The sequence below is a fragment of the Anomaloglossus baeobatrachus genome, chromosome 3 (assembly GCF_048569485.1).
Source record: "Anomaloglossus baeobatrachus isolate aAnoBae1 chromosome 3, aAnoBae1.hap1, whole genome shotgun sequence".
Lineage (NCBI taxonomy): Eukaryota > Metazoa > Chordata > Amphibia > Anura > Aromobatidae > Anomaloglossus > Anomaloglossus baeobatrachus.
Genome location: NC_134355.1, coordinates 133,355,304 through 133,370,484, shown reverse-complemented (window position 1 = coordinate 133,370,484; position 15,181 = coordinate 133,355,304). Strand labels below are relative to the sequence as shown.

At 41.3% G+C, this 15,181-nt stretch overlaps 1 protein-coding gene across 3 annotated transcripts in view; it reads right to left on the bottom strand.

Annotated features, from left to right (window-relative positions):
- Positions 1-3,737: 3,737 nt before the first annotated feature.
- FEZ2 (fasciculation and elongation protein zeta 2) overlaps positions 3,738-15,181 on the bottom strand; it is a 94,207-nt gene continuing 82,763 nt past the window's right edge. For 2 of the 3 annotated variants that reach the window (XM_075339450.1, XM_075339452.1), the window contains one exon: positions 3,738-8,228. In XM_075339450.1, coding sequence (XP_075195565.1) covers positions 8,212-8,228 — 17 coding nt within the window. In that variant the 3' untranslated portion in view covers positions 3,738-8,211. Of the gene's footprint in view, positions 8,229-9,321; positions 9,360-15,181 lie in introns of all 3 variants that reach the window. The other variant, XM_075339451.1, reaches the window with a different exon arrangement.

Sequence of the window (15,181 nt, the reverse complement as noted above, 5' to 3'; positions counted from 1 at the left end):
ATTAAATTGCTTTTTTAATAGTTATTATTGTTACATTTTATTATTTATTAAAATATCAGCTCGGAGCACCAGCAGTAACTAACAGATCGGGTAGGAAGTATTATTGTATTGCATAAAGTGGGGACAGAAGTCAGAAAAAAAGAAATGCAGGCGCTCGGCCTGTAGCAGGGGTGAGTATAGTAAGAGTCCGATTAGACAGACTGACCGGCGGCACTAACCAGCTTCCGATCAGTAGCCCTTCACTGATCAATGAGTAGCCGTTTACATAGGCAGACAGCAATAACGAATGAGCACTGAGTGATCAGTCATCCATCGCTCAGTACACAGAGGCTGGTATGGTTCTCGGCAGCACGGGAAAACGCACTGCCACAAATGATCATCTTTTCTGCTGCACACTGCTGACACTTGCAGGGATCACTCTCAGCTTTCACGGATGGAGTGAAGCTGAGGGGAGAGGTCACCGGCCCCAGATCCAAGGTGATTGGAGAGATCGGTCACAAGGCCGACCTCTCCAATCAGAGCTGGGGGCGGGTGAAACAAAGTTCACCCAGCTCCGGCCAATGATCAGTGCTATAGCTGCACTGATCATGGCTGGATTTCAATGTTTCAGCCATTTTCAATGGCTTAAACATCACAGTGGCTGTGATTGGCTGAGCGGCGATTATCAGACGATCACAGCCTCCGTAGGTCCGGGGGGGAGACACAACCTTTCCTGAGGTCAGGCAGAGGTCCCCTCCTCCCCGAATCTAAGGATTTTGCACACCGATCGCAGGCTCCGGGGCCGTGATTTCACCATGACGTACTGGGTACACATTCTCCTGTGGCTCTTTGATTTACTGGTAAGATGCTTTGCTTTATTTATATACCTGATTGTTCTTCTCTGTTTTACAGACCTGCTATCTGTGGCTGATCTCTGCCTTTATCATGCACCTACTACAATGATGCTTGTTATAAACTATCTATTCAATTTTAAGTGATAGATATTCCCATAGGATTATCTAATTAATAATGTTTTTTGATGTTATGTGTATTGCTCTCCTGATACACTGGTCCTTCCTGTAGTTACGATTTAAATCTATATTTATGCGTCATATTCTGTATAAATCTGGATATTGTTTGTTATTATGCACATTATAGCACATTCTCTTTGTATTTTCTGTTTAGTGTGAAATTTAATCGGATGAAGGTCAAAGTGTGACCGAAACGTCATTTATATTTTTCACACAAAAGAATTACTGAATAAAGTGTTTCTTCTTTTTGCACAATCCATTGTGAGTGCCGGATTCTTTTTCTGATATATAAGGGTTTGGACCCTATCCTGGCACCTCCTTGTCTAACAGAGTGCCATACTTCTTTTTTGAGTACTGGGTACGTCGTCGGGGGTCGTTAAGTACCAGGGCACCATGACGTACCCAGTACGTCATGGGTCATTAAGGGGTTAAATATTAGTTGTATCATAATAACCATAATGAAATTGTTGTACAATGTTTTTCTCCACTTTCTTAAGATAATCATCTTTTTTATTTTTTCCTCATAGGTGTCCCGGTCGTCACCGCAACAGCTCCTATGACACAAATGACATGTCTCAGTCATCCAGCTGAGTTACCCCAAAATAAAGTGACTGTAACAGGTATGGTTTTAATTATTATTAAATTGCTTTTTTAATAGTTATTATTGTTACATTTTATTATTTATTAAAATATCAGCTCGGAGCACCAGCAGTAACTAACAGATCGGGTAGGAAGTATTATTGTATTGCATAAAGTGGGGACAGAAGTCAGAAAAAAAGAAATGCAGGCGCTCGGCCTGTAGCAGGGGTGAGTATAGTAAGAGTCCGATTAGACAGACTGACCGGCGGCACTAACCAGCTTCCGATCAGTAGCCCTTCACTGATCAATGAGTAGCCGTTTACATAGGCAGACAGCAATAACGAATGAGCACTGAGTGATCAGTCATCCATCGCTCAGTACACAGAGGCTGGTATGGTTCTCGGCAGCACGGGAAAACGCACTGCCACAAATGATCATCTTTTCTGCTGCACAAAAGATCAAATCTATTTACTCTGAAAAATAATCATGAAATGAGGGCATGCAATCTTAAGAACGCTTGTTCATGATTATCTTTCAGTGTAAAAGCAGCCAAGTCTTTAACATCTCCAGAGGTAAACAATTTAAAGGGGTAGTCCCAAAACACAAAATATTAGCTACCCACATTGTAAGTGATAAGTTATCGAGCACAGGGACCCCCACCGATTTCCTAATGCGGGTACGAAGTCCCTTGATTGAATGGTGTGGCAGTCGAATGTGCACAGTGCAGAGCTATACAGAGTCAATAGGAGTGACAGTTAGTGGCACGCCATTAAGTAGAAATGAAATATCTTAAATTCCCTAGTTTACTTTTAGAAGAAATGATCCTGCAGGAGCGCTTTGAAGCTGAAGGGCATTCATGGTAAAATCAAATCCCCTTAGAGACCAACAAATCATGGGCTGTAATTTCTGCTGGAGCAGATTGTTGGGGAGAGTATAAGGGATTTGCAGAGAATGTAATTCCTTAATTCATTAGGCCGTGTTCCCTCATATTAGAGGCACACTATGCTTTACTAGTACGAATCATTTTTTTGCTATAATATTACAAAGACGATGGGATTTTTATACCAGCAGGGCAGGAAACGTCTACAATGCAATGTGGATATAAAAGAAAAAAGTGTGACGCATGGCCCATGAGTGTGAATCTGCGGAATGCCAGCTTACCATGACAATGAGATTGCCGTTCGTGACACTTTTCCAAACTGAAGATCCTAATATCCTATTAAGCTAATCGGTTTTCCCGCTTTTAGGTTTATCACCTGATTCTGAATCCTATAAAGGAATTGCTTAGAAGATGATGCACTTACAGATACAATTAGTTGGGTTCAGAGGTGAAAAAAACAAAATACTATATACTAAAATACTATCTCCGATGATGCCTGGGAATATCTCTAGATAACTCCATGATGGCATCTATACAGGGTACAGATTTGTAAAAATCACATAATACAGAGACCATGGCTCATCTCATCTGAAGCATAAATCTCTACAATAAATTCAGAGCTTCAAGAAAGGTTTTATACATTTTGTCAGTTGCTGTATTTCTAAGAAATCCAATTCTTGCTCCTTGTATCTGGCTCTCCACTCTTGCCTATAGGAGGATTGTAAACAAAGGGCCCAATTAGAGTGGCCCTCCACCCTGGCACTGAAGAGTCACCACATATCTGTCATGTATCTGCTGCCCTCCATTTGTCTCCTTCTGTCTCTTCCTCAGACACCGGCATTCTGGTCCAAGCAGGACACAGTGCAGAATGAGCCATGAACCCATCCTCTGCAGCACAGGAAAATCAGTGGTGGCGTGGTTCAGGCTTACTACTGTGCCTACTAGGACCCTGCAGTGGCCATCTTAGACACAGGTCAAATTTAAAGGGTTATTTCCATCTCCAAGACCCTATCCCAATATGTAGAAGGTGCAATAATAATATTGGTAAATACTTCCAATTAGAGATGTAGTATAGTTCTCCTGATATAGCCATGTCTCATGTGCAGGGCATTCAGCTCATGTATCCATGGCTATATCCACTCATTGACAGTTAGGTATCCATGGTTACAACCATGACCAACTAAGCTGCAATGCCCTGCACATGAGATAAGAAACATGGCTATATCAGGAGAACTATACTACATTTCTAATTTGAGGCATTTGCTTATTATTATTACTACACCTACTACATATTGGGATAGGATCTTCGAGATGGGAAAGCTCAGTGGAAAACGCAGCAGCAGGCAAACAGAGGGTGGCAAACTGGGTAACTATCCAGAATGAATTGCCACTTTTCAGTCCTAGGATGGAGGGGGGAGGGTCACTAACTTTTTATTTTATTCACAGTGCTAAATACAGAAGTTTTTAATTAAACCCACTTGTTCGGACTTTTATATAAAACAGATTGCATCCAGACTAATATTTACTCTAGATTTTTGAGAGAAAAAAAAAACCCCTTTATTTTAGAGTTACATTTTTATTTCCTATAGAGGTTATCCTGAATGCATGGTTCAAAAATGTGATCAATGATGTAAACATATGTGGTGTGAATGGTATTAGCTATTGGAAACCTCCGCTTTCTGCCAGCATGGCATTAACCCGGCAGACCCCCATATGATGAGTGGGGCTTAGGCAGCACACCCCAGCAACTGGATAATGGTCATCTTACCCTGTCCATCAACTCAGGGAAGAATCGCACCAAAGGGCAGAGATGGAAGATGGGCATGGGCCTAACACCAGGGTCTCACTCTGGGACCATGAATTTTAGGACAATTGATAATACAAACACATAACATGGGTGACCATTGGAACAATGGCAGTGACAGATATAGATAAAGAACATTCAGCCCCTTTATTTTTCCCATATTGTTTATTCGTAGGCTATACATTATGTAAATTGAAGGCAGTTTTTGGTACTGGACTATTAAGAGTGAGCAGTAAATGTACAATGATCTACCCAAGGTATACAGTGCTGGCTGGGGGGTAAAACACGGCAGTCAGCCACCAGTGGGAACACGGTTACTGTATGTGGCACAGGTAGGAGCAGCTGGCCAGCCAATGAACTGTCCAAGTCACCCCACAGTACGACTTCTGGGCACCACCTTTCACCTTTATCGACTATAGATCAACTGAATAAAGCATACAAAAGGGGCAGAGCTTAGACATCTCTACAAATGTTGGAGCCCTTATCCAGAGAATACGGATGGTGGAAGCTTGTTGCCAAGAACTACATTAATTACAGTACGCATATATAGGTTTGAGGCGCTATCCCATGTTATATTGTTAAAATGCTGTAACTAGCTGTAAGTAATGTCCATCATTTTTTTTCCTCTGCTAATCAAGTTTTGTGATGACTCTGGACAGAATCAGTCTCCTTCCCCCACTGGCAGCTGCCAATATGGCCTCTTCTTACGTCCCTCACAAAGCCTTCTCAGCTATACCGCTATGCTACTGCAAATCCTCAACTAGGGAAGGTATTCTGCTAACAATAATCCATTACTTGAAAATTTTAGGACATGAATGAAAAATGGATGAACAAGTTGAGTTGAAAAACCTTTCTATGTAATATTAAACACTCAGATTAATGTACGATCTTAATATGTTGCTACATCTACAGTCTATTTCGGACAGTGACGGTCATGTAAGATCTCTCGGTGCAGCACTATTGGTTACATAATCAGCAATTATAACTTCATTCTCTAAATACTCCGTTAGGTATTACTGTATTATATACTGTCTGATTGCCAGATGTCTGAGCGCAGCAATCCAGAGAATAAAGGTTCTGCAAACCCCGTCTACAGTGGAGCAGCAGGGCAGGTTTGACATCAGCTCCATTCATTATCTATGGGGCTAAGAATTAGGCAAGGACTGAGTTCTGCCATCATATGGCTAGAGAATAAGATTCTGGGAATACTCCTTTAATAATAGTGCACTAATCTTTTTTACAGTTGGTTTTCAGTAATGAATATTTTGCTGTTGCTGCATGAAAACCTTTAAGAATCATGAACAGGTAATGAACATGCTCCGAGTATGAATATTAGGAAAAATATGTTCATGCACAAACAAGCATCAGCTATGCACAGGGCCTGCTGCTGTAGGTATTCACACAAGCAGCTGTTAGAACTGCCAACAGTAGCTGCCATACTTGCTGATGGTTTCTACATAGCGCACAGTTTTTAATTGGATAAAATGTACTGTACAGTGTATGAAAATGGCAAAATTAGGAAAAATGTTTGCTGACTATTTTCTTTTCAGATTAAATGTCAGAACCTCAATTTAAAAGGCAAAAGCCCTTTCACTGCAAAAATATAATAAAAGAAGTACAGAACTACTGGTAAGGTAACCTATTCTGAAATCACGTCTGAGGCTTTCTGATGTCTGTGGTGGCTATAAGAGGTACTGTGTGTGTTTGTATATATTATATACATACATATGTATATAGTGTGTGTGTTAGATAGGTCTATTACACACATGTAGATATATATAATGTGTGTGCAAATATATACATGTATGTGTAGGTGTGCATTATATAACACTATATATATTATATATATATATTATACAGTACAGACCAAAAGTTTGGGCACACCTTCTCATCTCTAGAATAACTATTAAGAGGAGACTTTGTGCAGCAGGCCTTCATGGTAAAATAGCTGCTAGGAAACCACTGCTAAGGACAGGCAACAAGCAGAAGAGACTTGTTTGGGCTAAAGAACACAGGGAATGGACATTAGCTCAGTGGAAATCTGTGCTTTGGTCTGATGAGTCCAAATTTGAGATCTTTGGATCCAACCAACGTGTCTTTGTAGAAAAGGTGAACGGATGGACTCTACATGTCTGGTTCCCACCGTGACGCATGGAGGAGGAGGTGTGATGGTGTGGGGGTGCTTTGCTGGTGACACTGTTGGGGATTTATTCAAAATTGAAGGCATACAGAACCAGCATGGCTACCACAGCATCTTGCAGCGGCGTGCTATTCCATCCAGTTTGCGTTTAGTTGGACCATCATTTATTTTTCAATAGGACAATGTCCCCAAACACACCTCCAGGCTGTGTAAGGGCTATTTGACTTAGGCTGGGGCCACACGGGCACTACTGCGATCCACTTGCATGAGACTCGGCTCGTGCTGGCAGTACAGCAGAGCCGAGTGTCATGCTTGTGTCCTTGCAACTGAGGTCCGTTCGTGCGAGCAGACCTCAGCTGCGGGGGGCGGGCCGGCACTCAGGAGGGGAGGGAGGGATTTCTCTCCCTCTCTCCTGCGTAGTCTGCTATTGTGATTCTCGCACTGCACTGGCAGTACACCGGTGTACCGCGAGTGCAGTGCGATTTTTCTCTCGCCCCATTCACTTGAATGGGTGCGAGAGAAAGAGACTCAGCTTACAATCGCAGCATGCTGCGATTGTTTTCTCAGTCCGATTAGGGCTGAGAAAATAATCGCCCATGTGTGCTGACACACAGGCTAGAATTGGTCCGAGGGGAATGCGATGTTTTATCGCACTCCACTCGCACCGATTTTCTCGCCGTGTGGCTTAGCCCTAAGAAGGAGAGTGATGGGGTGCTATGCCAAATGACCTGGCCTCCAGTGTCACCAGACCTGAAGCCAATCGAGATGGTTTGGGGTGAGCTGGACCGCAGAGTGAAGGCAAAAGGGCCAACAAGTGCTAAGCATCTCCTTCAAGACTGTTGGAAGACCATTTCCGGTGACTACCTCTTGAAATTCATCAAGAGAATGCCAAGAGTGTGCAAAGCAGTAATCAAAGCAAAAGGTGGCTACTTTGAAGAACCTAGAATATAAGACATATTTTCAGTTGTTTCACACTTTTTTGTTAAGTATTTCATTCCACATGTGTTAATTCATAGTTTTGATGCCTTCAAATGTGAATCTACAATTTTTAGAGTCATGAAAATAAAGAAAACTCTTTGAATGAGAAGGTGTGTCCAAACTTTTGGTCTGTACTATAATATATATTATATTATATACACATATACATACATATACAATTACACACACAATGTGTGTATGTATATGTGTGTATTACACACACACGTTTGTGTGTATAATATACGTGTGTGTGTCTGTGTGTGTGTGTGTATAATACGTGTGTGCGCGTGTGTGTGTGTTCTCATGTGTCAGTGCAAAAGTGCAAATAGTATATGATCCCTTTTGTACACCCTATTGCCGTGTTGCGCACTAATGGACGATCACAATCGATTCGGGAAAACAATAATAAGAAATTTCTTTTTCCATCTTAAAACCTTTAAAAGTGTCTTTTTTTGTTTTTGCATGTATTTACTGTAAAAATAGAATTCAACACATAAAAACAGGCTAAAACTGTACATTTGTTCTACTCTCGAGTCGCACACTGGACTATTTTCGGAAGAGCATGCCCTGGTTGGGGAGGGACAGATTCCCTGTATTCGGCACCATTACTACTGGGATCTCATAATACGTGGCTATCACAGACGACATGAACAGCTGGTTACTTAGATCAACATGCTCAAAATACCACTTGACGTATAGGAATGGGATGCTGATGAATGCAGATTCAGCTACTAGGTCTGCTGACGGAGTGGAACTTCAAAGTGATCCAAGGAAAATGCATCTTATACACAGGGATGACCTCCTCGGGAGCCAGGGACTATTAGGTAGGACACAGAACTGCGAAGGGAACAAACAGAAGAATCACACAAAGAACAAACAATAAAATGAATGAACAGCTATATCACAAGTCACAAACACTTACCTACTGCACCACCACCACTACTACTACACATGGCCATCTTGATCAAGGACATGTCTTTACATTTACCCTATGGTCATTAGTTTGCATCGTTTATTTCTCCTAATAGTCTGCAATGGATTGCGGCAGTGACCCAAATATCTAATTTACTAATCCAATAAAATCTGATTTTCCTAGTGAATTGCTTTTTACAGAGCATTGAAGAGCTCTTATACAGGGGCTGAAGACTTGTCATCTTTGGATCTATGGGAAAATCTAAGTAATATGTGTTTTCAGGATAGAGACAGAGTAACCGTCGTTTTAATTATTTCGTAACTAAATGGTTCAAGTGAAAATAAGCAATTTTGTAATATATCTTATGAGAAATCCACTCCCTTCTCCCGGACTCATCTTTCACTCTCAATTCTTCAGGACAATCTATAAAATCTGTAATCAGTGAAGACCGGTCACTGAGATAGGAGATGACCATTGGTGTTTATAAAACTATGGAGAAGTAACGAGGGAGGAGCAACAAGCAGGACAGACATTCAGCCGCAAGCTGTCCATACAACTTTATAAGCACCAACCGTCCTCTCCGATCTCAGGAATGGGAAAATCTGTTTTTACTGAAGACCCATTTTACCTGTGAATTGGGAATTAATGATTAGGCGTGGAGGAGAAAGCAGCAAGTTTCTCTTAAGAAATGTTACAATGTTTCTTATTTTTTATTAGTCTACTATTGATTAATTGAAGAAAGAAAAAAATGTATGCAAAAAGACGGTTACTCTTACAGATTTCCCTTAAAAAAAAAAAAAAAAAGGAGGTTATATGGATATGTGCATTGGGAAATTCTGACTGGTGTTTCTTCTACAGCGGTGGTCGAAATTGTGTAAGTCTGAATGAGACTGCCATGTGTGAATATACTCTATAAAAGACTCCGTGCTGGCCTATGCGGGGTCAGATTCGGATTCCACAGGCAATAGAACGGAACCAATAGTTAAAGACATGCTCTTTACAGTCTCATGAACACACCTTAACAAACCTCATAGCCATCCAGTATTACACCAGGGCTAGCAACACAAAAACAAGAGAAGTCAGGTGAAAAAACAGCAGAACATACAGAAAGCCGATAACACACATAAACGTCCCCGAGTGTCCAATACTGGGCACAACACTTGTTCAAATCTAGTGAAATGTTCACACTTTAAGTTTTAGCTATACAGATAGGACTATATTAAAGGGGTAACCTGGCTCAGCTTCCACATCGGAGGTTAGCAAGGCCAGTGACATCACGTCTGTGCAAGCAGCAGGTATCAATCACCTGTGCTATTCATTACAACTGGACGGGTGTGAGACTTCTGCCGCCCCAGCACACAAGCCAGCAAGTCTCTGCAGACGGGACACTGCTGCTCAACTACGGGGGAGCAGAGGCGGATTACCCCTTTAAAGAGTTTGTACTGATGACATTTTCTTTTAAAGTCCCATATTTTGTGATCTAATGACAGTAAATTATATCATGTTTTGAATCTTAAAAATAAATATTATATAATATATTTATTATTTATTTTTCAAAAACTGGTCGGTGAAAGGGGTCCCAAATAAAATTCTTGAAACTTAAAAGGGACTCCATCAGCACAGAATGACTGTGCAAACCAAATACAGGTACTCCATGTATCCTGGTGGGGCCAAACCTTTATAGCCACCTTCCCTCCTCCTACTTGCTCTCCCTCCATCTCCACCCTTCCCCATCTGTAATGGACAGCTCTGACTCCATAGAGCCATAGAAGGTTGGAGATAGAGAGAAACAAGTAGGTGGGATGGTGGATATAAATGTTTGTCCCCTCCATGATGCACAGAGTGCCTGTACTTGGTTTGAACAGTCATTATTTGCTGACAGAGCCCCTTTAAACAGTTTTCCGCTAGCTTTGTACAGTTTACAGAGTAGAGATGCTTATAAAACAAATAAACCAGCCATCTAACCACTGGACTGCTGCCAGAATGGAAGCAATGACCTTACTACCAACAATGGGCTGACCAATAGGTCTATTGATTGGCTGCAGGCTCAGGTGACTGCTGGCCGCCATGGAGGCAGCTCTAGAGCAAGGGGCAGATTCCACTTACAATTATAACTTGTTTCTCACTTTTATAAGCAATCTGCCATCTGTAATGTTAGTATATAAAAAAAAAAAACCCCAACCCACAATAAGTAGTAAACAGCAAAACTCTGAAGTGAGATACGAGCCATCTGTACTCTTCTTCAAGACACGGGAAGGAAAGGCTAATTCATGTGGCCATGATATTTCCAAATCTAAATGTAATGCAAGTGGGCAAGTAAAACTAAAATGTATAAACCTTGCCTCGCTAGTTGTTTGGGAGGGGTCTCCAATATAAGGAGAATCCATCACCCAAAATGGATGTAGGGGACAAATCACTGCATCATGCAGAAATATGCATTTCCAGATACAAGAGTTTCTCCTTCTAAGGTGCGTTCAGAGAGCTGTATACATAAAACAGAGATCGGACCGTATCGCTCGGAGGGGCAGCCGCTCTTCTGACCAGAGGGACAGCTTCATATATTTCTATGCAGCGGTCATTCTATTTGGGAAATGCGTGACTAGTCTGATCTTGATCTGATTTATATGGTCGTCTGAATGCACCCTCACAGTAAGGGCTTGTGCAGAGGACTGTATTTTCGGTCTGAGCGGTATCCAACAAAACTTCAGATCACTCGCTGACCAATTTTATTCAATGAGGCAGTGCACATGTCCTATTTTTTGCCCGGACCATGTGGGACGAAAGAAATGTGAAGATACACTAATTATATATATTTTATGTGTATTTTCACATTTCTTTCGTATAATTTTAAAACCATGCTTTGATTGAAACCATAAATAACGCTCAGTCATTCAAGGCTTTGGGTCCAAGAGAAAGTAAAAAATAAAGATAAAAATATAAAATCGTACTGCACTTGGATGTAGCCTGAATACGGTCCATTTTCACAGACTGATGGAATGAAGGCGATTGAGATTTTTTTTTTTTTAGTCTTCTCCATATCCAAGAAAGGCGGATCAGAGCCAGATCACCGTAATCGACAGTTTTTCTTGCATGGGAAAAAGACAGGAATGTCTTCTAGTAACAATCCAAAAAGAGCTGGACTCCTTTCGAAAGTCAAGAAGACACATTTCCTGCATACTACCTTTTATTTCTTAAAAAAAAAAAAAAGTTCTTCCATGGGTACCGATCTAACGCAAGTGGAGCCATCATTCTCTTTCCCCAAATAAGATAAGTATTCAACCGCAGGACGAGAGAAGTCACTCCGATGTCGGCCAGTGAATTGCTTTTCACAGCAATTTGTGTTCTATTCATTATAAAGCAGTAGCCATACGATTCCTCTGCGGGGTTCAGTGTTGTACAGAGACGTGCAGGCAGATGTCATGTGAAGGTCACACTAGTAGTAACAGGCCACAAATGCATCAAATTAGCGCATGATGCATCTAAGGTACAGCAACATGATCTGGATGGCAAATATTTAGGGGATCCAATGAGAAAGCTGAAAATACCAGCAAATGAAGATCTAAAAACACACAGCTGTAATCAAATTATTCAAGCCCCATTACAAAATATATTAGCAAAACACAGTCTTTCATAACAAGCGTCTTCAGTAATAAGTAAAGCCCCTTTAGTGGTTATGACCTGCTGCAAAATTGACGCATAGAGTGACACCTCAGCGCCTGGCAGCGTTCTTGAGGAATCATAGCTCACCTCTCATGGGCAATGTCCTACAGGTCATGAATATTCTTGGGTTTGCATGCTACAGCACCTTCTTCAAATCCCACGAAAGATTTTCTATGGGTTTCAAGTCTTAACTGACAGGCACTCTAGAATCTTCCAGGACTGAAACTATGGCTTGGTGGACTTTGAGATATTTCTTGGGATCACTGTCTTGTTGGAAGGTCCAACTTCAGCTTCCTCACAGAAGAAGCGACATTTTCTCCTAGAATTTCCTTATACTTCATCTTTCCCTCCACACACTGGAGGTTTCCATTGCAAAGCAGCTACAGATTATCACTAAGCCACCACCATGGTTCACTGTAGGCAGGGTGTTCTCTTCAGCATGTGCTTCATTCTTTCTCCTGCAGGCATGCTACTGAGCCATGAAGGCAAAAAGCTGGTGTTTTTTCCCCATCACTGCACAGAACAGAATCCCAAAACTTCTGTGGAGTGGGTTTTGATCATACTGGAGCAGGCTATTCTTATGCAGATATGTATGTCAGTCATGGAAAATCGGGCATGGAGACCGGCAGTATTTAATATGAGCTTTTTTTTGTACAACTGAAATCTCAGTGCCTGCTACTACCAAATTTGACTTCAGGTCTTTTGCAGTCACTTGAGGCTTTTGACCACCTGCCTGCTCAATCAAAAGAGCTTCAATCAAAATCTTCAAACAAACCCCTAGCCAGTCTTGGCATTTGATAGATTTTCTCTCAAGCAGATCTAATGATACCTGATCAACTCTGATAAGTAGCATCACATATGCTCGAGACATCAGATTTGAAAATGTGTGCTCTTATGAAGGAGTCTATGTCGGAGGGTTAATTTGGAGAATGTAGTAGTCATATCAAGTGGTTTCTCCAAATGCAACACAAATTGACCGTTCATATTAGCTGTATTCAGCTATTTAAACTGTTCTTATTTAATTTCAAAACAGCAGAAAGTGCAAATGGGGTTGAATAATTTTGATTGCAAACATGGGCGAATAGATCAGGATACTATGGATCTGATTGGGTTAGGTGTTCCCTAATACACAGCAGATTATACATTGTTAACCTGTCCTCAGCATAGACATGCTTAGGTGGGAGCAGGCAAAAGAAATTGCAGTGATCAGACAGAACATGCACTGGCTTGGAATAATGGTATGTGCAGATTGGGAATTAACACACTAAGTATTCAGTGTGCATCTCCTACCTACTAAATATGTGATAGATGCTAGACTGCTGAGGGTCCGGCCAGTGGGACCCCCATCATTCTCAGACGGGACTGTAGCTAGGAGGACGTTGGCATGGTGTGGAGGATGAGCATGGGCCTTGCTGGTCCATTCCCAAAACCGTGACATTCATTTCAACAGATGTACTCAACAATCTGACGGACTGGTAAGCTAATGACTGACAAGGCAGGCAACTATTCTATGCACACAGATGGGTCTGTTGATGGCCGGTCCTTACAACATAATAAAAATATTGCAGCGTTACTGATGTCAAGTATCGAGATTTCAGCCGCAGTCCAACACCGCTCTCAGATTTGGGTTTTTACATCGAGAAAACAAAAAGACCACTAGAGGGTTAACATATTTAGGTGTACATTTCCTCCTGTTTAATTATGCATTCTCCTTTAATGAGAGCAGCCTGTCACAAAACAGCAAGATGACAGGATGGGAAAAGCCATTGTGATACATTTGATTTGGGTAAATTATTTCTTGGATATAGTTTAAGAATTATTGTGAAAAGTTACTAATGCAGATACATTAATAGAGAATAGCTGGGAAAAAATATTAACAATTAACACCATGTTCTTCTTGCAATTCTATTACATTGTGTATAAGAAATTAAATTTCTATGGAGGGTATGGGGTGGATAACAGACTCCTTCACTAGCGCTAAGAGAAAAACATAAGGCAAGTGACTGCAAGGATAAAATGCTGGCCCTGGCAGATACAGTCATATGAAAAAGTTTGGGCACCCCTATTAATGTTAACCTTTTTTCTTTATAACAATTTGGGTTTTTGCAACAGCTATTTCAGTTTCATATATCTAATAACTGATGGACTCAGTAATATTTCTGGATTGAAATGAGGTTTATTCTACTAACAGAAAATATGCAATCCGCATTTAAACAAAATTTGACCGGTGCAAAAGTATGGGCACCTCAACATAAAAGTGACATTAATATTTGGTAGATCCTCCTTTTGCAAAAATAACAGCCTCTATTCGCTTCCTGTAGCTTTTAATGAGTTCCTGGATCCTGGATGAAGGTATATTTGACCATTCCTGTTTACAAAACAATTCCAGTTCACTTAAGTTTGATGGTCGCCGAGCATGGACAGCACGCTTCAAATCATCCCACAGATGTTCAATGATATTCAGGTCTGGGGACTGGGATGGCCTTTCCAGAACATTGTAATTGTTCCTCTGCATGAATGCCTGAGTAGATTTGGAGCGGTGTTTTGGATCATTGTCTTGCTGCGTAACTTCAACTTCGTCACTGATGCTTGCACATTATTGTCAAGAATCTGCCGATACTGAGTTGAATCCATGCGACCCTCAACTTTAACAAGATTCCCGGTGCCGGCATTGGCCACACAGCCCCAAAGCATGATGGAACCTCCACCAAATTTTACTGTGGGTAGCAAGTGCTTTTCTTGGAATGCCGTGTTTTTTTGCCTCCATGCATAACGCCTTTTTGTATGACCAAACAACTCAATCTTTGTTTCATCAGTCCACAGGACCTTCTTCCAAAATCTAACTGGCTTGTCCAAATGTGCTTTTGCATACCTCAGGCGACTCTGTTTGTGGCGTGCTTGCAGAAACTGCTTATTTCGCATCACTCTCCCATACAGCTTCTCCTTGTGCAAAGTGCGCTGTATTGTTGGCATATGCACATTGACACCATCTGCAGCAAGATGATGCTACAGGTCTTTGGAGGTGGTCTGTGGATTGTCCTTGACTGTTCTCACCATTCTTCTTCTCTGCCTGATATTTTTCTTGGCCTGACACTTCTGGGCTTAACAAGAACTGTACATGTGTACTTCCATTTCCTTACTATATTCCTCACAGTGGAAACTGACAGTTTAAATCTCTGAGACAACTTTTTGTATCCTTTCCCTGAACAACTATGTT